Source organism: Vulpes vulpes, chromosome 2, assembly GCF_048418805.1.
Source record: "Vulpes vulpes isolate BD-2025 chromosome 2, VulVul3, whole genome shotgun sequence".
Lineage (NCBI taxonomy): Eukaryota > Metazoa > Chordata > Mammalia > Carnivora > Canidae > Vulpes > Vulpes vulpes.
This window is the reverse complement of record NC_132781.1, coordinates 26,236,730-26,261,069: the sequence shown is the minus strand read 5'-3', so window position 1 is coordinate 26,261,069 and position 24,340 is coordinate 26,236,730. Positions and strand designations below refer to the sequence as shown.

At 52.7% G+C, this 24,340-nt stretch overlaps 3 protein-coding genes across 3 annotated transcripts in view; 1 reads left to right on the top strand and 2 right to left on the bottom strand.

The window, feature by feature from the left end:
• Window positions 1–1,361: 1,361 nt before the first annotated feature.
• RSAD1 (radical S-adenosyl methionine domain containing 1) lies at window positions 1,362–13,595 on the bottom strand. The gene is made up of 12 exons (XM_072744610.1): window positions 13,549–13,595; window positions 13,220–13,298; window positions 12,628–12,981; window positions 12,082–12,215; window positions 11,762–11,966; window positions 8,605–8,970; window positions 8,353–8,416; window positions 7,771–7,918; window positions 7,479–7,533; window positions 7,047–7,150; window positions 6,717–6,866; window positions 1,362–1,521 (listed from the first exon to the last, which is right to left on the bottom strand). Exons 1-11 carry the CDS (start codon window positions 13,593–13,595, stop codon window positions 6,749–6,751), a joined length of 1,674 nt encoding a protein of 557 aa, XP_072600711.1. The 3' UTR covers window positions 1,362–1,521; window positions 6,717–6,748.
• A 1,128-nt stretch (window positions 13,596–14,723) lies between these two features.
• The window catches only part of ACSF2 (acyl-CoA synthetase family member 2), a 29,871-nt gene continuing 20,254 nt past the window's right edge, over window positions 14,724–24,340 (bottom strand). The window contains exons 11-16 of the mRNA XM_025995875.2: window positions 17,970–18,077; window positions 16,563–16,714; window positions 15,577–15,718; window positions 15,370–15,480; window positions 15,156–15,224; window positions 14,724–14,872 (exon numbers count right to left, since the gene is read on the bottom strand). Coding sequence (XP_025851660.1) covers window positions 14,822–14,872; window positions 15,156–15,224; window positions 15,370–15,480; window positions 15,577–15,718; window positions 16,563–16,714; window positions 17,970–18,077 — 633 coding nt within the window. The 3' untranslated portion in view covers window positions 14,724–14,821. The remainder of the gene's footprint in view (window positions 14,873–15,155; window positions 15,225–15,369; window positions 15,481–15,576; window positions 15,719–16,562; window positions 16,715–17,969; window positions 18,078–24,340) is intronic.
• CHAD (chondroadherin) lies at window positions 20,026–24,187 on the top strand. The gene is made up of 4 exons (XM_025995876.2): window positions 20,026–21,027; window positions 22,848–23,011; window positions 23,271–23,416; window positions 23,653–24,187. Exons 1-3 carry the CDS (start codon window positions 20,254–20,256, stop codon window positions 23,410–23,412), a joined length of 1,080 nt encoding a protein of 359 aa, XP_025851661.1. The 5' UTR covers window positions 20,026–20,253; the 3' UTR covers window positions 23,413–23,416; window positions 23,653–24,187.

Here is a 24,340-nt window from a genome sequence, read left to right as displayed (position 1 = left end):
GGCACACCATACCAGCCCTGAAATGTTCTGTCAAGACCTCTTCTATATGGAAGAAAAAGAAATATATTCATTTGCTTAAGCTTATGTTACTTTGGTTTTCTGTCCTACACACTTAAACCTAAACTTAACTGATAGGACTACCATACTTTGCTTTCTATGCTATGGTATTGCCTGCACTGATTATTACTTTTTACAATAAGAACATATTCATGTGTTATTTACATACACATTTGTTTTGGAGCCCCAGAGAATGCAAATTGAGTGCCAGTCCCACCACTACCTACCTAGGTGACTTGGACAGTCAATTAACTCTCTGAGCCTGTTCCCTCATCTATAAAATGGACATGCTTATAATAGAACTTATCTCATTAGGTCGGTGTGGAGCTTAAATGAGCTAATGCAGATAAAATTCTTGGCATCATGCCTGGCTTAGAGCTAGGACTGTACTACATAATGCCACCATATAGGGACTCTTGGTGGCAGAACCAATAAGAAAAACCCAGGACATGTTGTTGAATTAAAAAAAAAAAACAGCTTGCAAAATTGGCGCATGAATATGATCCCTTTAGTGAGAAATTATTTTTATTTCTACATCTATATGTATACATATGCATCAAGACGTTTGGAGGGCTGGTTGTCCAAATGTTAGTAGTGGTAACTTCTGGGTAGTAGAATTTTTGCTTTCTTCTCTATGGTTGAAAAAGAGCATTATTATTTTTTGAGCAGGAAAAGAAAAAAGAAAACTCTTCTGGAAAACTCTAATAGTTCACACCAAGAATCATTAGAGCATTCTCAACCTTTGACCCAACTACCTTACTCTTGGGAATTGACCTAAGGAAATAATTCAAATGAAAGAAGCTAAATTCATAAAAGCATGCGCTGCAGCATGATTTATAGTAGAGGAAAACGGAAAAGTTAATTAAATTATTAACTTTAATAATTATTAAATTACTTACCCATTGGAACATTGTACAACAATTAAAATGAGAAAGAGGACGACCATATAACAACGTGGAACGATGCTTATGACCCAACAGGAGGCCAAAGGGGCAGATGCAAAATGAGATCTGTGCAGGCAAAAATCTTGCATGCATTTGGATGAGGGTTGCAAAGGAACACAGGCCAATAAAAAACACTGAATTCCTTGGGGCCATTGATTGGTGGGGATTTTTTTTTTTCATTTAGAATTCCAATGTTTCTATGATGTTGTTTGTGTAATATTTTTTTAAGTGGCTTTAAAAATCCCCTTAGGGAAAAGAAAGGAAAGCAGAGAGAGCAATATAGGAGGGAGGGGCTCTGCATAAGAGAAATCCAGAGGGTATCTAAAATCCAGGGGCAACATTTCCTGCTTGGCCTTCTACCTGGTCGTCTCAGGGATTGTATCCACTTGACACCAGGACTTGAGAGTGATCTGATGGACAGAAGAGTTGCCAAGTTAGGATGGCAGCCGGTTAGCTGATAATGAAGCTAGGGTTGAGTGCTCTTCAGATTGGGATCATCTGGACAAGTCGATCATGCTTGCTATTGACAAGATTACAGAGAGATGAACACTGGTCAGGGAGTGAACAAGCAGGCTTCCTAGAGGGTAGTTTGGCACTGTGTATTCAAAGGACTCCTCAGATTCAGCAATCCCACTTCTTAGGACTTATCCTAAACCTAAGGAAATGGTCAAGACAGTGCATAAAAATATTTACATAAGATGTTCATCACAGTTTATAATAATTTAACATTTAAACCCTCAGTCTCATCAAAAAGGAACTAGTAAACCGAATTTTGGCATAACCATGCAGTGGTACACTATGGAGCTACACTAACAGGGTATAGACACAAATCAGATGTGCAAAGATGCTCACCACATATATACAAGAAGCTTCCACAGCAAGACCTAGATTATGTACGTAAACACGTTCATTTGCCTATAAGAATTTCTACAAATACGCACCAGAATCCTGACAATGATTACTCTTTGAATGTTGGGTTTAAACATGGTATTAGCCAGTGTCGTCTCAATTACGCTGCAGTGATGCCCCGAAAACCTACCAGTTTCCAACAACAAGCGATAATTTCTCACTCCTGCTTATTTCTGTTGTGGTTGGCTGCTCCTCTGCCCCCCATCTTCACTCCAGGACCCAGATGGACAATCTCCACCTGAACACTGCAGGTCTCTGGAGTAGAGAGAAGAGACAGTGGCCCACCCACAGGCTCTTACAGATGGTGCCAGGCCACTGTCACGCTCCCCCCGCCCCGGGTCCAACAGGGCAGGCATATGCTCTTCCACAGGTCCTCAGGGAGGGGCATTCAAGGAAGGCTAGTAGACCTTTTGAACAATAACACAATCTGCCATGAAAGTTAGTTCACCCTCATCTTAGTCCATTTGGGCTGCTCTAACAAAAATCCCACAGACCAGGTGGCTTAAACCATAACCTTTGACTTTTTGGTTCTGGAGATGAGGAAGCTCAAGAACAAGGTGCCAGCAGATACGGTGTCTGGCAAGGGTCCACTTCCTGGTGCATAGATGTCTACCTTCTCTCCATGTTCTCTGGCGTCTCCTCTATAAAGGCCCTAATCCCTTTCATGAGGGCTCTGCCTTGATGACCTAGTCACGGCCCAAAAGTCCCAACCTCCTAATACCATCACTTTGGGGATTAGGTTTCCAGTGATGAATTCCTGGGGGTAGGGAGCCACAAACACCAACTCTACAGCAATCCTATCTATTTCAGTCCTTTCCTTTGCAGCATGTAGTCCTGTCCCAGGAAGTGGATGGGGTCACTGTTGGAGCCTCTTCAGGAGGGAAAACAGAGATACCAAGTCCAAGCTACCTGGCACGGGGCAGACGCTGCAGTTTCAAGCCTGAGGCAGAGGGGCCAGAAAGCGGTCAGAAATCTAATTTAAGAGACAGGTTAACTGACCTGTTCTAAAATGATGATAGGACAGAAAGTTCTGGATGTCCTGAATTGTTATGCCAGGTCTGCTATTTATTCTTTTTTTTTTTTTTAAGATTTTATTTATTTATTCATGAGAGACACAAAGAGAGAAAGAGAGAGATGCAGAGACATAGGCAGAGGGAGAAGCAGGCTCCATGCAGGGAACCCAACATGGGACTTGATCCTGGGACTCCAGGATCACGCCCTGGGCCAAAGGCAGGTGCTAAACCACTGCGCCACCCAGGGATCCCCTAAAACGGAAATTAAAATAGGGGCGCCTGGCTTGCTCAGTCAGCAGAGAATGTGGCTCTTGATCTTGAGGTCTCAAGGTCGAGCCCCATGCTGGATGCAGGGCCTACTAGATAGATAATAAAAAAAAAAAATAAATAAAATAAAATAATAAGATAAAATAAATAAAATAAAATAAAATAAATAAAATAAATAAAATAAAATAAAATAAAACAAAATAAAATAAAATAGCTATCTTGCCTACTTCATACTCCTTGGTGGGGGGTGGGACAACTCAGTCTAAGGCTTTAAAACTTAATGCTCTTGCACATGGAACGTTTGGTTCTTCATGTTGTAACCACATACTTACACATATTACATTTCCCCAGCTCCTCTCATCACTGTTCCCAAAGTGGCTTATCTCCCCTTTTATTTGTGTTCCTGCGCTTTCACTAGGGTGGGTGAAAAGATGACAACCAAAGCCTCCATAGGGAGGGAAACCTCTCTGATGGGTGAGCCATGGAAGGCCCGGGATGCAGAGGAATGGGCTCCACTCCACTGTATCATATTGAGAAGTAGCCATGTCCCCCCTTGTTCCTCTAGACCTCAGCCTCTTAGGATAGAAAGGAGATGTCAGGGCTTCCCAAACTGGCCTGCTTGGTAGAGCTATGTAGGAAGCATTTAAAAACTAGCTTCCCAGGCTCCGCCTCCCAGAGATTCTGATTCAGCTGGTGAGGGTGGGGCCAGGCCGAGTCACAGGTGATCCATGCCACCCCCACCTGGCTCTGGCTCCTGTCCAAGCCCTGCACTGGCCTCATGAGGTGCCCCAAAAGGGAGGGCCCACACATCTCGGGTGGCACGAGCCCTGGCAGCTGGGAGAAACCTGAGTGCACCTAGGTTATCTGATGGTGCACCTGCCCTGGTCCTGTGCTCACTTCTTGAATATCAAGAACAGGGGAAGGCTCAGGAAGAAAGGCTCCCCCCCTGCCCCTCAGCAGCACAGCTCACCCTGCAAGCTGCCCCAGTGCCAGAGGAGATATTAAAAAACATATTCCCCTTTTCCTGCTCCTAGCCCTTCAAAACCAAATGCACTGCAGGGTTCTATAGCCTGCCTGCACATCTTTACTGATAACCCTGGAATTTATCGCTCGACACATCTATCAACACGGCAGTGAGTTCCTCGAGGGCTGGGACAGGTCTTACATGCCCTGAGCAATGCCGAGGACACCATTAGTGCTTGCTGAATATTTCATGAATAAAGGAGAGGTAGTAACACTACCCATGTTACCACAGGGTCAAAGAAGGGCTGATATTCACACCCACTAGGCTCCCAGGGAATGCACATGCTCATACATCCGAGGGGCGGAAGGAACCCCATCCTTAGTCACCCAGCTAGAGGCTGAGCTTACCATGCCCGGATCAGCACCAGTACTAAATTACTTTTGACATCACAAGACCCTTTGATATAAGGTAAGAAAGTCGGAGAGCCTCTTCACAGGAAAATGCCCTTTCTCTCTCCCATCGCCCACCTGTCTGTCTGTCTCACATACACACACACCCTGCATACAATTTCTAGGTTAAGGGTTTCAGCCCTTTCAAAAAAGGGAAAGCTCCTTTTTTTAATGGAAGTGTATCAGTTACAAACGTAGACAGTATATTAGAGTCACAACTGAACATTCTGCACCTCCCAGTCTAGTCACTGATTTAGGCAAGGATCATCAGTAAACACTAAACTTACTGAAGCAATGTTTGTCAGGGAACAGGGCATTTGTTTGGTTTCCAGGTATCACTCTACTGATAATCTATCAATTTCAAAGTGAAAAATGTACTTGCATGACAGACAGATTGGGCATCCACCACTTTAATCAAGTAATCAAAATTAGTATTATTGATAGTGGGCTGAGCTGACAGGATGTACCTTGAGCTACACAATATCTATATGTATGCTTGCCAAAAATATTTTACCTAAACCCAGTCATTAGCAAACAGATACACCCAGAACGTGGGACATTCTATAAGACAATGGTCTTGACTCTCAAAAATCTAGTGTCATAAAAATGAACACAAAGGAAGGAGGCTTTTTAAAAAAAGAACAAGGGCGCCTGGGTGGCTCAGTCTGTTAGGCATCTGCCTTCAGCTCAGGTCATGATTTCAGGGTCCTGGGATTGAGCACTGCATCGGGCTCCTTGCTCAGCAGGGAGTTTGCTTCTCCCTCTCCCTCTGCTGCTCCTCCTGCTGGTGCGTGTGCTCTCTCTCTCTCTCTCTCTCTGTCAAAATCATCAAAAAATAAAATAAATATAAAAGAGAACAAACAGACATAACAGCCAAAAATAAAGCATAAAACTTCACTGGAGCCTGTATCTCCCCTTTCCCCCTCTCTCCCACCCAGCCCAAGGAAATTTATAGTGTTTTGGAGACACCTGGGGAAATTTGAAAAAGGACTGTACACTAGCGCATACACTTTCTTAGGTTGATAATGGTGCCGTGCTATAGAGGAGAATGTTCTTTTTCTTAGGAGATACAAGCTAAAATGTTTGATGTCTACCTTTCTTTCAAATGGTGCAGCAAAGAAAAAGAAAGAAAGAGCTAGCTATTCAAAGGTAAAGTAAATGTGGCCAAAATTTAGCAATCAGTAACTCGACAGGCTGAGCACAAAGTCTGCAAACATGGCTCTTTTCTTTTTTTTACAGGTCGAAGATGTCCTTGGTGACATTATGAATACTTCCTCTTTCCAGACTGTACAAACACCCTGCAGCGAAGGCTATGTGCTTTACATTGAACTATGCTTTTAACTTTTCTGTAGGCTTGAAATCTTTCAAAATGGAATGTACGGTGGGGGAAGGAATCTCAGCCCTGGACTAAGGCTCGGGCCCCCAAATCAGGATTCTACGCTCCAGGGAAGGAGCCTGGACAAAGGAGAAGACCAAGGTCAAGGCGGGCTCACTGGATTTGCCAGGCTGTTTAAATAAAACCAGGCAAACGCTTCTGTAGGTAAAAGGCCAGGGGAAAGTTACCAGACTCTGAGTCTTTCCTGAATTCTTCTCTCCTCCCCTTTCCCTGTGAAGCTCGCCCCACCTTTACTCTCTTGAGAGAGGGACTGTAGCAGGGAGGGGAGGGGGGCACCCAGGAGGGTCTGTGAGGCTCTGGCACCCCAGACATAACCTGGTTGCCAAAAGAGAAAGGGTAAGGCTTGCTCTGATCCTTCTCACTGTCCTCAGAGTCTAGCAGGCCACTGTGCTGGATAGAGGCGCAGGTCCACCAGCACATGCCAGGCCCTCCATGTCCTGCCCTGTGCTTTAGGGGCTAGAAGTCTGAGAGCTAGAGTTCTCAGAATCTCTTGCCAGCCAGGATTCACTTTAGAGCCCACTAATGAGAGGCACTTGCAGAAACCATTACTCCCTTCTCTGGCAGTGGTGGGCAGACTTGATGCCAGTTCCCAAACTAGAAATGTCCTTCCAGGCACCTCACTTTAGCCATGCCCCTGGGGATGCCAAGGCCGGGCAATGACTGGAGCTGAAATGGCACCTGCCAGTGGAGAGCATCAGTCCAGCCCCCAAAGCCCACCTGGCATGGCACCGGGACACAGGAACGTTTGGTCATTCTCCTTGCACAAGGGAAGGGGCTCTCTGCTGCCAGGCGTCTTGGAGTCGAGGCAGGAGGGTCAGCAACAGAGAGTCTAGCACAGCCAGACCTTCCCAGGAACACCGAAGACCCCTGGAAAACCAAGAGGCCTGACGTGACTGCCTCATCTTACCAATTCCAATCCTCATCCTCCACCAGTACGAAGCCCCGGCACCCACTGGCCCCTCCTCATCAGTCTTTTTCACTTCTCCTGGGCCTGTGGATCTGTATCAAGGCTCCCTGGGCTTCCTGACACCCACCCCTGCAACACACCTGTGATCCAGCAGCAAGATGCCCTGTGCCAGCAAAGCCTTCACCTCCTGGCTTGCTCCAAACACGTCCCATAGGCTCAGCTGGGGCTCAAACTGCTGCCAGTGCTGGGAAACCAGAAAGGTGAGAGGTGCAGAGACCGTGGCGGGGAGGGTAGCTGGCCAGGCTACTCTGGTCAGAGGTCTGGGGGTGTAGTGAAGGGTAAGGGAGGGTCCGGTCCCTGGCGGGGGCAGGAGGGGGGTTGTGGCCCTAGTCCAGGGTTCTCACCACACTGCCCACTGTTTCTGCCCATCAGGCCTTGGCTGGACCGAGGCCAACCTCCAGTTGCCAGCCCCAGAGAAAGATGTATGCATCTGTGTGTGCACACAGAAGGGGACAGTGATTCTGCAAGACTTAGGAGAAGGAAGTAGTGTGCCACAACTCCCAATTCCTTACCTGGTGAGTGATCCCTATGTCTGTACGTAGCCCCATGGCCAAAACTTCCTCCAGCCTGAGAGAAAAAGCATCAGTACATATTGGAGAGGAGACCTGGGCCTAGAGACCTGGGCCTACTCCAATTCTTAAAACCCTATGCTGGGATGTGTATATGGGATACACATACAAGGAAGAGCAGGATGGTGAGGGAGGGGGCAGGGCAAGACAGGAAAACAAAGACGTGCATGTGGGGAAGGCTCTAGGAGTGCATGCAAACCCTAGGGTGAAGAGCCCTGCGCCTTCAGATGCTCACAGTTCCAGCTTGCTCAGGGGGATGCGTCTCCGGGTGCCATGCCCAAACAGCATCACTTCTTTCATCCAGTTGTCCGGCTCCAGGGTCTGAATCCGAGCCTCTCGGGTGTGGTCCCCGGCCCCCTGGGGTGCAAATCGCCCATGGGCCCCTGGCAACATCAACCACCACCCCCACTTTAGTAGTACCGAATGCTGTGTGCTTGCCTGATGTTGCATCAGTGGCTCTCAAAATGTGGTCCCTGGACAAACAGCATCTTATATGCTAGAAATATAAAACCTTGGGTCCTCCTCCCACAAAATCTGTTCAATCAGAAATTCTGGATGTGGGGCCCAGAGACAGGAGTTTGAACAAGCCTTCCAGATAATTCTGATACACACTAACAATTGAGAACTACAGTGCCAGGCACTACATCAAGCATCTCAAAATATATATTCAACAGCTCTACAAAGCAGATATTATTTCCTTGCTGCACATTATGCATAAGGAAACGGAAGCCTTGAGAGGTTAATAAGTGGCCCAAGATCACACAGCCTTGACATTGTGCTCCTGAGTCATCCCTTTTACGGTTCACAGGGGACTCACCTGGCCCCACGCCAAGGTACTGACCGCACTGCCAGTAGGTCCAATTGTGGGTACTAAGCGCCCCCTGTGGGGAGGGAGGGAATAGTCCGTTCAGAGTGAAGAAGGTCAGGGGCACCTGGTTAGGATGTCCTAGCTCAGTCTTCAAGAGCACGGAGCAGAAACCACCACCCTCCCCACAGGGCCACAATTGTCCAGTCATGGATTAGCCCACCCGCCTGTTCCCCAGCTTCAACCATCAGCCCCAGGACATACATTCCGGGCAAAGTTGGAGACCTCATACTGGCGGAAGCCAGCGTCTCGAAGCAGCGCCCGTCCCTCCTGGTACATCTCAGCAGCGAGCTCAGGGTCAGGGGCAGAAAGGGTACCCCGTTGCACCTGGGTGAAGAGCTTAGTGCCCCGCTCCAGAGTCAGCTGGTAGAGGGAGATGTGATCATCACAGCAGCCCAGCAGTGTCCGCAGCTGCCTGAGCCATGGCCCCACCTGCTGCGCCGGCAACCCCAGCATCAGGTCCACAGATACACGCCTGGGGAAGAGGCGCCGAGCCTCTGCCAGTGTCTGGAGAGCATCCCTGGATGAGTGTGTTCGCCCCAGCAGCTGGAGCTCAGTGTCATCCAGGGACTGAGGAAAGAGGGCCAGGTATAAGCACGGAGGCCAGCTGAGAGGCAGACAGGCACATGTGACCCACCTTACTGAGGACAGATACAAAGGACACACCAGAAAGCTGGGAGGCCATGGTCAAGCCTTGCAAAGCATTTTTAAGCAATGTCTAATGTATCCTTATAACCCTCCGACATTAGCTCTACTTTATAGATTTAAAAAATGATGTTTAGAAATGTTAAACAGGGATGCCTGGGTGGCTCAGTCAGTTAAGCATCTGCCTTCAGCACAGGTCATAATCCCAGAGTCCAGGGATGGAGCCCTGCAAGGGGGGGGGGGGGTTGACCTTGCTCAGCGGGGAGTTTGCTTCTCCCTCTCCTTCTGCCCCTTACCCTGTCTGCAGCTCATGCTCTCTCTCTCTCTCTCTCTTTTTAAAGATTTTATTTATTTATTTATGAGAGACACAGAGAGGCTGAGACACAGGCAGAGGGAGAAGCAGGCTCCATGCAAGGAGCCTGATGTGGGACTTGATCCTGGGTCCCCAGTATCACACCCTGGGCTGCAGGCGGCGCTAAACTGCTGCGCCACTGGGGCTGTCCTCTCTCTCTCTCTCTCTCTCTCTCTCTCTTTAAGATTTTATTTATTTATGCATGAGAAACAGAGAGAGAGAGAGAGAGAGAGAGGCAGAGACACAGGCAGAGGGAGAAGCAGGCTCCATGCAGGGGCCCAACATGGGACTTGATCTCGGGTCTCCAGGATCATGCCCCAGGCCAAAGGCAGCACCAAACCGCTGAGCCACCGGGACTGCCCTCGTGCTCTCTTTGAAATAAATATATAAAATCTTAAAACAAAAAGAAATGTTAAACAACTTGCCCAAGGTCATACAATGGCAAAGTCAGACCTGGAATTTAAAACTGATTCCAAAGCCAAGAGTGTTTTTAAATTTTGCTTTTTTGAAATGCTTCAAACCTCTACAAAAATCGAAAGAGTACAATAAACACCTTCATTTAGATTCACCAAGTAACATTTTGCCACATTTGCTTGGTCTCTAATTATACATGTATGTGATTACAATGTTGAATCATCTGACAGTAAGTTATAGGCCAGCACTGACCAAAAGAATTTTCTGAGATGACAGGGATGTTCTCTATCCGCACTCTCCAATATAGTAGACACTAACCACATGTGGCTATTTAATTTTAAGTTAGTTAAATTTCAATAATCATATTCTAAGTGTTTACTGACATGTGGTCAGTGACTACTGTACAGGTCACTTCAGATATAGAACATTTTAGCAGAATATGCTAGCCACTGACCACATACTAGTGAGCACTTGCAATGTGGTTGCCTAAATGTAATTAACTTAAACACTGTACCCCTGTACCCCTAAATACTAAAGTGTGCATTTCCTAAGAATAAGGACAATCTCTTACATAACCACAATCCAATTATAGAGTTCAGGAAATGTAGGAGTGACATGACACCATTATCTAATACACAGTCATATTCAAAGTTGTCCCAATAATTTTCATTGTAGTAACTTCCCTTTCCCACCCGAATCCAGGATCCATCTGGGTCACACATTGCATTCAGCTCTCATTGCCTCTTTAGTCTCTTTGAGTCTAGATACTCAGCCTTTGTCTTTCATGACATGACATATTTGAAGAATACAGACCAGTTTTTAAAATGTCTCTTAATAAGTTCTAGATACTTACTGTACAACACTGTGCTTATAGTTAATAATATATTGTACACTAAAAATTTTGTTAAGAGGGTAGACTGATCTCACGTTGTTTGTTCTTAGCACAAAAAAAAAAAAAAGGTCTTTCTTAAAAAAGTTTGTTTATTTAAGTAATGTCTCTTGTGGGACCCAAACTCACGACCCTGAGACCAAGAGTCATACACCGCAGCCAGGCACCCTCAAAAAAGTCTTTTAATTTAGATTCTCCAGGTGATTCCTCACAATTAGATTTAAGATATGCATTTGAGGCCAGAATATCTCAGAATATCTCTTTTCAGTACATCCCATTAGGACAAAGCCCTGACTCCAAACTCTAGGGTAAGTGGTAGATATATTAGAAAGGTTGACAATACTGGATATGGAAATACCAGGAGTCAAACTGAAAAGAATGTGTTTCTCCCCTACTTACAAAACCTTCAACAGGTCCCTTATTACCACTAGGCAAAAACCCAAACTCCCTAGTATGATGCTCAAGGCTTTTGGGCTCTCCTGTGCAGCCTTGCCTCCAACCTCTCCAGTGACAGAATGACGCATAGCTACCCAGAATATGCAAGCCTCTTCAATATCCTGTCTTTTCCTGCCACACCCTCTCTCCTGTGGAAGTCCTCCTTTTCATTCAAAGATCACCTCCTCCAGGACGGTTTCCAGGGTTTCATCAGACTGAGATGCCCTTCAGGCTGTACTCTGAAAGTCTTCTGTTGAGACCCCCTTTATTGGCAGCCTTTACCATACTGCACGGATCTGATGACCTGCCTGCTTCCTCCTGTGTCTCCAATCACATAATAAGAATTTTTCTGAGTGTCTACTATGTGCCATACACTATGGTGGGTACTTGGAATACGATGATTAAAAAAAAAAAAAAAAAAAGAAGGCGCACATGATTCCTGCCTCATGAAGCTTGTGGTCTAGCACAGCACCAATTAAGCAGCCTCACCATACACCTTCCACTGCCTACTGGGCCCTGGCACCCAGAGGAGTCAATACGTGTTTGTCCAATTAATGAATGTGCCCAGAGGAGAGATGGCACTGAAGGCCTGGGTGCTCTGGGGTGCCCTGTGTGAGATGGGTTACCTGGAGGCCGATGGACAACCTGTTGACCCCTGCTGCCCCAAAAGCCGCCAGCCTGGAGCTTGGAGCCGAAGTGGGGTTGGCCTCCAATGTGACTTCCGAGTCTGCAGGCAGGTGAGCTGCCTGGTCCACCGCCTCCAGGACAGCGGCTATGGTGCTGGGACTGGCCAGACTGGGGGTGCCCCCACCAAAGAACACAGATTCCACTCTGGGGAAAGAGGACGGAGAAGAGGAGACCTGGAGGAGCCCTCCGGATGCCTGCACCGGTCCTGGCTACTCCCCGAAACAACTTCCAAGACCTCAGCCTACTGCCCAGCACGGACCTCCGCACGCCGCTGAGTCGCAGCAGAGTCTGCGCCTCAGTCACCAGACAGCTCCGCACGGCGGCCTCCTCCACGCCACGGGGGATGTACTTGTTGAAGTTGCAGTAACTGCAGCGCTTCTCGCAGTAGGGCCACTGGGGACGGGTAGACGAGCCGGGCCAGGGGTGACCCAGTGGCCCTGGCCACTTGCCGGGTTCCGTCGCACCCACCCCACCCCCAAGTCCTCAGGAGTGGCTATGCCGTCTAAGCCCCACGGCTCCCCACGGCTCCCCACGGCTCCCCACGGCAGATGGGACACGGAATACTGTGCCCCCACTTCACTAGGAGAAAACTGAGACTCGGAGGGAAGCCCCTGGGTCAAGGTCACCGATCTGGGGAGCGCCCCAGACTTCAGGTCCCCGGACCACGGCATCTCCTTGCCAGGGCCCCGCGTCCGGTCCCAGACCTCGGCTGCGCGCCGGGACCCACGCGGGTGGCTTCACTGCGCGGCCAGCCGCCACGTGGGCGCCGCCCCGCCCCCACCCGGCCCCACCCCGCCCCACTCACGTGCACGTAAAGCGCCGCGCGCGAGCTCGGGGGTCCTCGCGCGCCCTCCGCGCGGCGGCGCCTCCGGGCCGCTCTGGCCGCCGCCGCCCAGCCTCGGGCGCGGGCCCCGGGGAGCGCCACGGCGCCGGGGGACGCGGCGGACACGCGCCCGGGGCGCACGGGAGCGCGCGGAGCCCGGCCGGCTGGACCGCCGCGGCGGAAGGAAGGGGCCCCCGCGGCTCCCGGACCGGCAGGCAGGGCCCGGGGCTTCGCCGCTGCGGCGCCACCTGCTGGGCACCGGCGCGCTCCCGGCAGCCGCCTGCGGGCCCCTGCAGGGCACCGGGGTTGTGGGCGGAACCGCCCCCCTTTTGCACCCTGTCAGAGGGCGACTTCCCCGGCCCGTCTAGGAATTCTCAGTCCGTTCAATCAGTTCCTTCACATTTTATGTGCGTGGCTCAGGGCTGAGCCCTGGGGAGGTAGATGCATAGAACCAGATCTCAGTACATGTGCCTAAGACGGGAGAGGCAAACTAAGAAGAGACGGCAGGCGACAGATACCCAGCATCTGCTGGATACCAGGCAATGTGCTCTGTGCTGTGTGGCCGGGCAGTTACAAGGGCCGCGAAGTCAGGGGAGAAGGAGAGGGCACTTGGGCTGGGTGTCGAAGTTGCAGAAATTCCCAGGGGCAGCCGGCTTGGCCAGGAGAGTAAGCTGTCATCTCCTGGGTCAGGCCAACCTGGGAGGAGACTCAAAGATGCTGTATGTCCGAGAGAGATGCGGTGCAGAGGAAAGAAAGGCCAGGAAAGCAGGCATCTGAAGAACTGTCTGATAAAGTGGAAAGACCATGGGCTTTGGAGCCAAACAAGCTGTGTGGCCTTGGATAAGACTCTGAACCTCTCTGAGTTTCCAGTCTCACCATTTGTGAAATGGGGCTAGTGCTTACTTGGTAGGGACTATGGTAGAGAAAATGCCTATGAAAGCACCTAGCATAGTGCCAGGCACTAGGAACATCCTAAAGGGCCCTGGATTTTCTAAAAAGTAAAGAGGCTGCTGCTGGAAGGGACAGACACACTGGGAGGTAAGTATTGAAAGCAGCCGGAAAGTTTTGGCCTCTATGAACTGGAAACTGATAGGCCTTTTGGAACCCAGCTGTTTTTATTTCTTGGGCCAAGCTCCAGTGTGCTTGATCTGGCCCAGCCCATCAAGGAAGCCCCAGGTTCATCTATTTAAAAAAAAATTGGGGGTGGGGGGTGGGTAGGGGAATAACAGGATATGGGATGATAGCTATAGGGTATGGAGTTTTTTTTTTTTTTTTAAAGATTTTATTTATTTATTCATGAGAGACACAGAGACACAGGCAGAAGGAGAAGCAGGCTCCACACAGGGAGCCTGATGTGGGTGGGACGCAATCCCAGGACTCCAGGATCACACCCTGGGCCAAAGGCAGGCGCTAAACCGCTGAGCCACCCAGGGATCTCCTGGAGTTTCTTTATAAGGTGTTGAAGATGTTTAAAATTGACTTTGGGAAGCAAATGTAACATTGTGTGTCAACTATGCTTCAATGAAAAAATTGACTTTGGGGATGACTGCACGTATCTATGAATATACTAAAAACCATTAAATGGGATACTTTAAATGGGTAAATTGGATGGTATGTGCAATTATATCTTAATAAAGCTTTTATTGTTTTAAAGGGAATACTTCTTGGGCAGCCCAGGTGGCTCAGCGGTTTAGCGCCACCTTCAGTCTAGGGCGTGATCCTGGAGATCCAGGATCCTGACCCCGGCTCCCTGCGTGGAGCCTGCTTCTCCCTCTGCCTGTGTCTCTGACTCTCTCTCTGTGTCTCTCATGAGTAAATAAATAAAATCTTTAAAAAAAAGGGGGGGGGGGAATACTTCTTGCTGGAGTAATCTGACAATGTGAAAAAGCAATGAGTATACCTTTAAAAAATTTGGGTGGGTATCTCAAAGGGATCCAGTGAGTGAGGATTAAATTAAGTAGATAATGAACGCCAAAGTGCTTAGCACCATCGTGACAAGGAATGGGAGGTCTGAAAGTGCTTCATCCCTTCTCCATCCCACAGCAGCTGCCAAGAGAGCACGCCAGCAAGAGACCAACCAAAGAAAACAGAGAAGCTCTTTATGTCAAGTCACAAAGACAGATGGGAATGTGGGGGAAGGGCAGGGAGGGCTTGTGAGGACCCCTCAATCCCTTATTCACAGGTTTAAATGTTGTTCCATCTGCTCTCGAAGTTTGAATTTCTGGATCTAGGGTAAAAAAGAACAGAGTGAGAGCCAGGCTCGGGGCCTCTGCCAGCAATGGTGACCAACTGGCTTGGTTTGCCTGGGATTGGGGAGTTTCTTAGGGTAAAGCCAGGAAGGTTTGGGGCAAACCAGGATGAGCTGTGTGGTCACCCTACTGTTAGCCTGGAGAGACACTTCTGCCCATCACTGAGGGAAGCATAGGTGGGGCCAATTGGCCTTCTGGGAACCTAGGACCCCAGCCCCCTGCCCCCCCCTCCCCTGCCCCTCTCTGGTCTCTGTTACACACCTTCCCTGAGACGGTGAGGGGGTATTCTGTGACAAACACGATGTATCGAGGAATCTTGAAGTGGGAGATCTACAGACGAGAGGGAGATAAAGTGTGAGGCTGGGCGAGGTCATAGGTTTAGGGAGACGGGGTGCAGGTGAGGACAGGGACGGTGGGAGAGCGGGTTGGAGAATGAAGCAACTTCAGCTTGGGGTGGATTGAGGTTCGTTCCCACCTTCCCTTTGCAGAAAGCCTTGATCTCTTCCTCTGTAGTCTTCTCCCCCTTCTTCAGGCGAATGCAGGCACAGATTTCCTCCCCCATCCGAGCGTCCTTCACTCCCACCACCTTCCAGCACCAGAAACAGATCTTAGATATGGCCATGCCCATCCCGATTTCCTGATCCTGGGGGCTCACCTGGCTCACCTGGGCTGGGTGACCCACCTGCACTTCCAGCACCTGCGGGTGTTTGTGAAAGAAGTCCTCAAGCTCTGCGGGGTAGATGTTCTCCCCGCCCCGGATGATCATATCCTTGGAGCGGCCCACGATCTTGCAGAAGCCCTGTTTGTCTATCACGGCAATGTCTCTGCAAGGAAAGCCCAGGAATGGCCTCTCACCTCTGCTTCATCTAACTGGCTTGGTCCCTTATTCATCAAACATTTATTGATCACCTACTGTGTGTCTCGCACTAGAGTCTGGGGGATATAGCGTGAACAAGACATTCTATATATATGCTTTTCGTGGCTGGCTTTTTTATTTTTTTATCATTCAGGTCTCAATTCAGGCATGTCCACCTCTAAGAGGCTTTCTCTGACTCCCCCCAGTCTAAGAGAAGCTCCCCTCTCCACCACTGCCACTTTCTTTGACCCTACTTTACTGTTTTCATGGCATTTAGACATGCGGAAAATAAGAGCAGGACCCTCCTCATCTTGGCTTCCCTCAGACGGCCAGCGTCCAGGACAGGGCTGGCAAATGACAGGTGCATAAGAACTTGTTCAATTGACAGATGAGTGAGCCTTGGCTCAGATTTTACAGACGCTGGTGTAGGCCACAGCACTGTCCAGAGCACTCTCATCCATACTATGCTTGATCCTTTCAGGGTCCCTGTGCAGAGGGCATGAGCATCCCCATTTTACCCATTGGGGAGATTTTATTTATTTATTTGAAAGAAAGAGGTATCAAAAGAGAACACAAGCAGGGGACGGGGAGAGGGAGAAGCAGGTTCCCCACTAAGCCGGGAGCCCTTAGTGGGGCTGGATCCCAGGACCCTGAGATCATGACCTGAGTCAAAGGCAGATGTTTAACCGACTGAGCCACCCAGGTGCCCCTTTGTTCTCCCTGTTTTAGTTTAATATTTCCAGCTTGGCCTCAGACCTCCCCTCCTCAGACCGCGCCCCCCGGCCTCTCCTCAGCCCAAGCTGCCTTCTCACCCTGTCCGATACCACTTGTCTGGTCCAATTGCTTCGTTGGTCTTCTCGGGCTCACCCCAGTAGCCCAGCATGACACAGTACCCTCGGATGAACAGCTCTCCGGGTGTGTTCAGCTCTACTTGGTTTCCTGTCTTCATGTTCACAATCTGGGCCTGGGACCAAGTAGCTTCAGTCTGGGGCCTCCTGCCCTCTCACCTCAGATGAGGGGGCCCTCAGGGATGGGGAGAGCTTTGCCTTTCCACCCTCTGGCTTTGCCCATCCCAATCCAGGGAAGGGAGAGACAAAGACTGGAGTGGATCCATCACCGGCTAGACACCTGAGCTGGGCTGGAAGAACAACCCAGGCAAGGAGGTGCTGGGGAAGCAGAGGGCGAAGCAGCTGCCGCAGAGGGGCAGGCCAGCTGACGAATTATAAACTGTGCAGAAGAGAAGGGAGTCTCCTCTTATTTCCCATTAAGCAGTAAATAAAGAAGCCAAAGAGGTGGTGTGGTAGAGACATGTGAACAGGAGGAGGCAGAGAGGCAGAGTTTGAAAGCCCTGGTAGAGAAAGGAGCCACAGCCAACGTGCAAGAAAAACTTAGTCTGTGTGCCTCGGTGTCTGCATCTGTGAAATGGGGAGAATTTGGCTTGCCCCTGTCTACCTTGCAGCTGGGCATCCCAGCAAGTAGCAGTGAGACTGTCAGACACATGGGAAGGGGCTAATGTCACTGCACACTCACTCCCTGGCGCAGGGCAGGAGAGGTCTGCACAGAGGATAGTGGTTAGCCTCTGGAGAAGGGCTGCTTGGACACACTGGCAGTGACCCCACAGGGCAGGGGGTGGTGGTGGTGGTGCAGGCCGGCATGAAGCACCAGTGTTGGCGCAGGAAAGACACCCCAGCTGGGAATTTCAGAGCGAGGTGCTCTGGGTCAGCCTTCAAGGTGTAAGGGGCCCTCGGAGGGACAGGCTGCTTGGGAAATTAAGTGTTTACGCCAAGCAAACAGAGGAGCTCTGCAGAAGGTGGGGAGTAAGGGGAGAAATATGGGAGAGAAAGAGCTGTGTAGGAAAAATCTCTGTGCTCTGGCTTCTCTTTGAGGCTGTCCTGGCTGCCCTGAAACAGACAGTGGGGCTTGGCAAAAACACACCTCAGACAGGAAGGGAGGGTGCGGAGTTCAGCTGGCAGCTGCTCACAGCCACTGCTCCAGCTCTTCCCTCTCCAGCCTCGGCCCACAGAAGAAGCCCCAGGCCAGGCCAGAGGAGGACCTTGCAGCTGGGGGGCGGTGCGGGGGAGGGAGGTGGCAGCTCTGCACACCTTGAGCGAGTGTATGGCTCTTTTAATTGAAGGTGATAACCGTCCTCAGGAAAGGCACCCTAGTTGAGTGATAGGATGATAGGAGGTGGGGTCCAGAGGGCCAGGGCTGGGGCTCACCTCTGTGTGAGGCAGAATTCTGCCCACAGTTTCTGCCTTCTGCTCCACAGTGTCCTCCTCGAAGTTCATGAAGGTCACGGGACTGTTCTCCGTGGTTCCATAAGCCACCTGGAGGATTGGGGAAGGGTTGTTTGGAGGGAACCCTAGGATGCAGGGGGAAGGGGAATGAGAAGGAACCCGGGAGAAAGTAGAAGGCAGCTGAATGGTGGGAAAAGAGGCATGTGAGCAGAGGCCAGGGGTCAGGGGTCAGAGGCACTGCATGCCCAGCAGACTAGCTCAACTGGCAGGGGCCCCAGGTCTAAATTAAAATTGAGAGCAAGGAAGCCATTCTTTTCTAGCCAGAGCTCTTTCCCTGCTTCCTGGAGCAGCCATATGCCTGAGCCTGTGGTTCCCTGCATTACCAATACCCCAGCCTTCTCTCCTTCACCCCCAGGCTGTCTGACCACCCCCTTCCTGATTTCAGACTACAACATCCCCTGCCCCTTCCTTCCAAACTGAAGGTCCCATAAACTTGATTAGAAAGCCAGCCCGCCTCGGCCCAACTGGGAACTGCACAGATAGAACCTGCCCATCCACCCACCCGAAACCTGGGGTCAGTGCCTGGCCTTGGGGTGGGTGATCCCCAAGCTTTTTCCTGTAAATTTATTTCCATCAGAATTAAAATATAGCCAAAGCAAGGATCTAAAAGCCAGTGGCACCCTCACCACCAGCACTTCTAGTGGTTGGAACATTCTGAGCAACAGAAAACCAGAAGCCAGCCTTAGAGGAGCCTAAATACCACCAGGGAATGTTCTGAGCCAACTGTGACCCCCCTCTAGAGGCAATGGGTGAAAGGTCTTAGGAGAGAGGCTAGCTACCCTGTATTCTAGGCTCCTGAGCAGCAAAGACAACAGACCTTTGTTCATCCTCCATTCTCCACCCCCACCCCACCCCCCCCCCCACCCCCGCCACCCCCACCCCCAATTTCCTCTGTGTTAGCTGGCACACTGCTCGGGGCTGGCCCCTCCCCCTCTCAAACACAGACAACAACCCGGACCTGGCAGCGCAGAGCTCAGACCCTGCCTGCCTCCCCTTCCCTTTCCACAGGAATCCGGACACCGTGGCTGGCAAGTGGACACACAGAGACCTGGTCGGCTGGGGCAGGGCTTGCCCACAGGACCCCAGCCTGCCTTGGCTCGTCCCTGGTAGCCAGAACCTGACCCCGCCCCCCCACCCCCAGAGTCCTGGGGCCACTGCCCAGGTGTGGCCTCTGCCAAGTACACCTTGGCGCCACTCTGGCCGCCACCCTGAGAGACCCCTCAGGGGCAGGTCCTGACCACTGGGGGTGCGGGTGAGGAGATGGAGATATTTTAGGGAGATTAAGGAGGGGGAAGGTGGGAAGGGGGAAACGGTGAGACTGCTGTTCAGTTGTCCCCACTCCATGCCTGCGGTCTTCAGGTGTGTCTGCGAATTCTGTGGGTCGTCCCACCCCCCTCCCCGTTCCCACATTGCTGGTTAGCTCTCAGCCGTGCAACAACGGGACAGGAGTGCAGGGGACCGACGGAACTCAAGCCCTGCGCTGGGAGGGAGGGCGGAGACCAGCCCGGGGGGGCGGGGGGGGGGGGCAGCAGCGCCCGCGGCCTTGGGGTGGGCCGGCTGTCCGGCCGGAAGGGGGAGCCCGCCGCCAGCGCGGCTCTCACGCTCCGCCGGCGCCGCACAAGAGTGCCATTAAAGCGCCGCCGGCCGGCCGACCGCGGCGAGACTCGCGTCCGGCTGTCCGGCCCCGCTTCCTGCCTCCCCGGGGCCAGGGCGCCGCGCCGAGCGGGTGGAGAGGGGCGCGGGGGCATGGGGGCGCGAACCTGAGCAAACAAACAAGCTCGGGAACGCCTCCTCTCTCCGGTGTGAACTCGGGGCCCTGGACGCACCCGTGCCCCCGGTCCCCGAAGGATGGGGAGAGGAGGTTTTGGGGGGCTGGGGGCGGGCGGGGGGCAGGATGGGAGCGCGGGGAGAGAGGGGGCCTGGGCTCGGGGGTCGGCGCCAGCCCCGCGCGGTCGCCAGCTGGGGGCAGGGGGCAGGGGGCAGGGCCCCGCCCCTCCCCGTCGGGGGCGGGGGCGCATCTCCGGGCGGGAGGGAGTTAAGCCCGGTGGCCGGGATGCTCCACGTAGGAGCTGGCTCCGGCTGCCGGCTGCGGTCAGGGCCGCCGTATAAATAGGGCGGGAGACCCGAGTGCCGAGGACTCGACGCTGCCCGCGCCCCGCCGCCGCTGCCGCCCCCCACCCCGGCCCCGGCCTCAGGCGTCCCGGCCATGGCCCGTCCGATGCTCTTGCTCGTCCTCGGCCTCCTGGCCGGCCTGCTGCCGGCACTGGCCGCGTGCCCCCAGAACTGCCACTGCCACGGCGACCTGCAGCACGTCATCTGCGACAAGGTGGGGCTGCAGAAGATCCCCAAGGTGTCAGAGAAGACCAAGCTGCTCAACCTGCAGCGCAACAACTTCCCGGTGCTGGCTGCCAACTCGTTTCGCGCCATGCCCAACCTCGTGTCGCTGCATCTGCAGCACTGCCAGATCCGCGAGGTGGCTGCGGGCGCCTTCCGCGGCCTCAAGCAGCTCATCTACCTGTATCTGTCCCACAACGACATCCGTGTGCTGCGCGCCGGGGCCTTCGATGACCTGACCGAGCTCACCTACCTCTACCTGGACCACAACAAGGTGACTGAGCTGCCCCGGGGGCTGCTCTCCCCGCTCGTCAACCTCTTCATCCTGCAGCTCAACAACAACAAGATTCGGGAACTGCGCGCTGGTGCCTTCCAGGGCGCCAAGGACCTGCGCTGGCTCTACCTGTCGGAAAATGCGCTCACTTCACTGCAGCCCGGCGCTCTGGACGACGTAGAGAACCTGGCCAAGTTCTACCTGGACAGGAACCAGCTGTCCAGCTACCCCGCAGCTGCTCTAAGCAAGCTGCGGGTGGTGGAAGAGCTGAAGTTGTCCCACAACCCCCTGAAAAGCATTCCTGACAACGCCTTCCAGTCTTTCGGCAGATACCTGGAGACCCTCTGGCTGGACAACACCAACCTGGAGAAGGTGAGCTGCTGGCTGCAGAGCTCTGTCCTGGCTCCTTTTCTGCCTAGAGGACCGGGGATCCGGGGCCGAGGCTGGGCACCATCCCTTCACCTCTAAAATTGCTTCTGTCTCTCTGGCTATCTCTAAGGTAAAGAGCTCTGACAACTCTGTCCCTCATCTTGCCTCATCCCCACCCTAAATCCCGCCCTGCAGCCCCAGTCCCTAGTCTCAGCCACTGCCGTCCTCGGATTCCTACTTATAGACGGAGCTGGGGCTGCCCTGGCCCCGCCAATGGCCCCTAGGAGGCATGTCCACTGCTCCCAAACCCCCTGCTGTGGGCAGGAGCCACCTCTTCCTGTTGGACCTTCCATCCCTCCTCTGCTGTTTTTTTCCTGTCTCCAGTAAACTTACCACCCCATAAAGGAAGGTTTGTTTATTGAGAAGCTTTCCTGAGGAGCTGTGCAAATCAGGCCCACAAAGAGACCCTGTTCTTGGTGGGGGGTGTACATGTGTGCTGAGGTGGGGTGGGGGACTGGGGGGTGAGGGGAAAGCAAACAGCTGAGGAAGAAGACCTCCTCCATGTCCTCCGGAGGTCCTGGTGAATGTTCTCCCTCTCCCCTAGTTCACCCACGTACACACCCCACTGCATTCCCTGGTCCATTTCAACTGAGTGGGGCTCGGGAACCAGGGCGTTCCCCGGGTTGCAGGGAAGACACCTATGGGCTCTATGAAGGGCCAAAGACGAGAGCCACATACCATCGTCAACATTTGGCACAAGACTCCAGGTGTCTTCCCTGCAGGGAAGACTGGCTGTGCCTCACTGTCCCCCAGACCACTTACTGCCCCTTGCCCACCTTGGTCGACCAGACCTGTCACCTGGCTGCATCCCTGCTTAGTCCTTTCTGCCCTATAGGATACCCAGTGGGGCTGCCTTGGGTTGGGGCAGGATCCCTTCTCGGAACTGGAAAATCACTCTGGTACTGGGGCTTTGGCCAGGAGGTTTGGGCGGGGACCAGGGCAAGGTGTAGAAGACCATCATCAGAACAGTGTGGTTCCAGGGAACTTCACACCCCTCCTTGATCCATGGGCACAGAGTTGAGGGCAGAATCATGCCTGGATGGCAGCCAATCTTTGTCTGGGGGGATGGAGCCCACCCTCCTTCAGCTCTGGTCCCTCTAGAGATAAAGCCAGAGGTCCCTGTGGCCCACCAGTGCCAGAGTGGCCTTTTAGTAGGGAGCAGAGGAGGCAGCAGGGACTGATCTGGGGCCGGGGAGGCCAGGCAGCACTGTGATGACTGGGCCAAGATGTGGGCACCAATAGAATGTTTCCTCTGGAGCCATCCAGCCTGGCCAAAGGTTCCACTAAGGAGGCTCCACAAATAGCCGCTGGCAAGCAGTAAGAGAGGGAGCAGTGAGGACAGAGCTAGGGGAAGTCCTAGGACCCTGGGGCTTCGGGGAGCCTGGGCCCATTGCCCATCCCACCAAACACTGACCAGCTTCATGGTGTGCCAACTTGGGCCGCTGGAACCAAATTCTGGCTGCCTCCCTGGTCCCAGTGTTTGTGCAGGGAGTGCACTGCCAGGGGGAAGAGGAGCTGGGTGTGGTCCTGCCGCTACTGTTTACTTGCTAGTGTGACCCTGGGCAAGAGACTTGACTGCCCCTCACATCTGCATTTTGGAAATGACACCACCTATCTCAATATGTAGATGTACAGATCAGATCACCAGAGAGAACTCAGTCTCCTTGAGGAGCCGCTGCTTCTATCCAGGGAAGGACCCTGCCCTCCGGGGCCACAGAGCTGGGAGAGGCTGGGCACTCACTCCTGTCCCCCTCACTCTCCAGTTCTCGGACGGTGCCTTCCTGGGCGTGACCACACTGAAACATGTCCATCTGGAGAACAACCGCCTGAACCAGCTGCCTTCCAACTTCCCCTTTGACAGCCTAGAGACCCTTACCCTCACCAACAACCCCTGGAAGTGCACCTGCCAGCTTCGGGGTCTTCGGAGGTGAGAGCACCCCCACACTTCCTCCCAGAACCCGCTCTCATGTGATGGAGTGGAGATGCACTGGCCCTGCACTAACACAGCAGGGGCATAATTCCTAGATCTGCTACCTAATAGGGGTGGGACTCTAGGGGGTTGTGACGTGAAGATGACGGTTCCAGGCTGTCCTAGAGCTAAGTCCGTCCTGACCCCCCTGGCTCGATTGCCCCTCCCCCAGCACTCCCACACCTCTTCCCCAAGCCCAGCAACTCTCTCTCTCTAGGTGGCTGGAAGCCAAGACTTCCCGCCCTGATGCCACTTGTGCCTCACCTGCCAAGTTCAAAGGCCAGCATATCCGGGACACAGATGCCTTTCGCAGCTGCAAGTTCCCCACCAAGAGGTCCAAGAAAGCCGGCCGCCACTAAACAGGTGGGGGGGGGGGTCCCCCACTCCCCTCTCTGGAGATTCTAGCAAGGGAGGAGGGTGTCCCGGGATACCGTGTCCCCACAGACGGGCATACAGATCCTCCATCTGCACAGGGAGGGCCAGGGAGGGCCAGGGCTTCCCTTTAAAGTGGTAATGGACAGTGCTGGGGACTCCCATCCTTCTCTGCAAGCCTCGTCTGGGTAGTTGGAATCCTGACACCGAACCTTGCCTCTCCACAGGTCCTGACCCAGCTGGTCCTGGTGACCGGCCTCTGCCTTCTGCCGGAGAAACTACTGACCTTCCCACCTCTGACCCCCACCTTCTCCTCACAGCCTCTGCTGGCGCACAGAGCTGTCCACTTCTAGACATGTCCTGGCAGGGGGACACAGGCACTCTGGCACAGACCCAGCTCCACCTGATGGTGAGAGCTCCATCACCCCTGGCCCCACTGCCATGGCTCCTCTCAGAGAAGCTGTTGCCAAGACCTCAAGTCCTTCAGAACCAGAACAGGGTGGCCATCAGGATGGCCACCCTTCCATAATCCTCCTTTCCTCTGCTCCCCAGACCTTGCCATTTGGAAACAAACATCAGATCCTTGCCCCACCCCTTGTTTCCAGAAAGGGTCTTGAGCCCATACCCCAAGTCTGACAGCCCTCCTCCCCTCCCGCCGCCTGCCAGGACACTCTAGCAGGACACTGGTGCTTTGCCGCATACCCTACTGTGCTGCACTTCTTTCCCAATTTTTCATAAATATAAATGTATGTATGTGTAATATTTACTCTCCTGTCACCTATTTCTATGGCTCGCCAAGCTGCTAATGGGAGGGCAGACTGCATTTTCTCACATCTGCTTTCTGGAACGAGGGCCAGCCGAGAGGGTCTTCTGTGGAGATCTCCGGCCTGAGCTCATCGCACACCCACCAGTCTG

Excerpts from the sequence above, each read along its gene's own strand:
- RSAD1 (XM_072744610.1), bottom strand. The coding sequence starts at position 13,595 with ATGCTAGGTGCTTTCATAGGCATTTTCTCTACCATAGTCCCTACCAA. Across the intron at positions 11,967-12,081 it reads CGACTCAGCGGCGTGCGGAG|AGTGGAATCTGTGTTCTTTG; the intron begins GTCCGTGCTGGG and ends CTCTTTCCCCAG. Across the intron at positions 7,534-7,770 it reads CCCCTGAGCAAGCTGGAACT|GCTGGAGGAAGTTTTGGCCA; the intron begins GTGAGCATCTGA and ends TTTTTCTCTCAG.
- CHAD (XM_025995876.2), top strand. The coding sequence starts at position 20,254 with ATGGCCCGTCCGATGCTCTTGCTCGTCCTCGGCCTCCTGGCCGGCCTG. Across the intron at positions 21,028-22,847 it reads ACAACACCAACCTGGAGAAG|TTCTCGGACGGTGCCTTCCT; the intron begins GTGAGCTGCTGG and ends CTCACTCTCCAG. Across the intron at positions 23,012-23,270 it reads CAGCTTCGGGGTCTTCGGAG|GTGGCTGGAAGCCAAGACTT; the intron begins GTGAGAGCACCC and ends CTCTCTCTCTAG.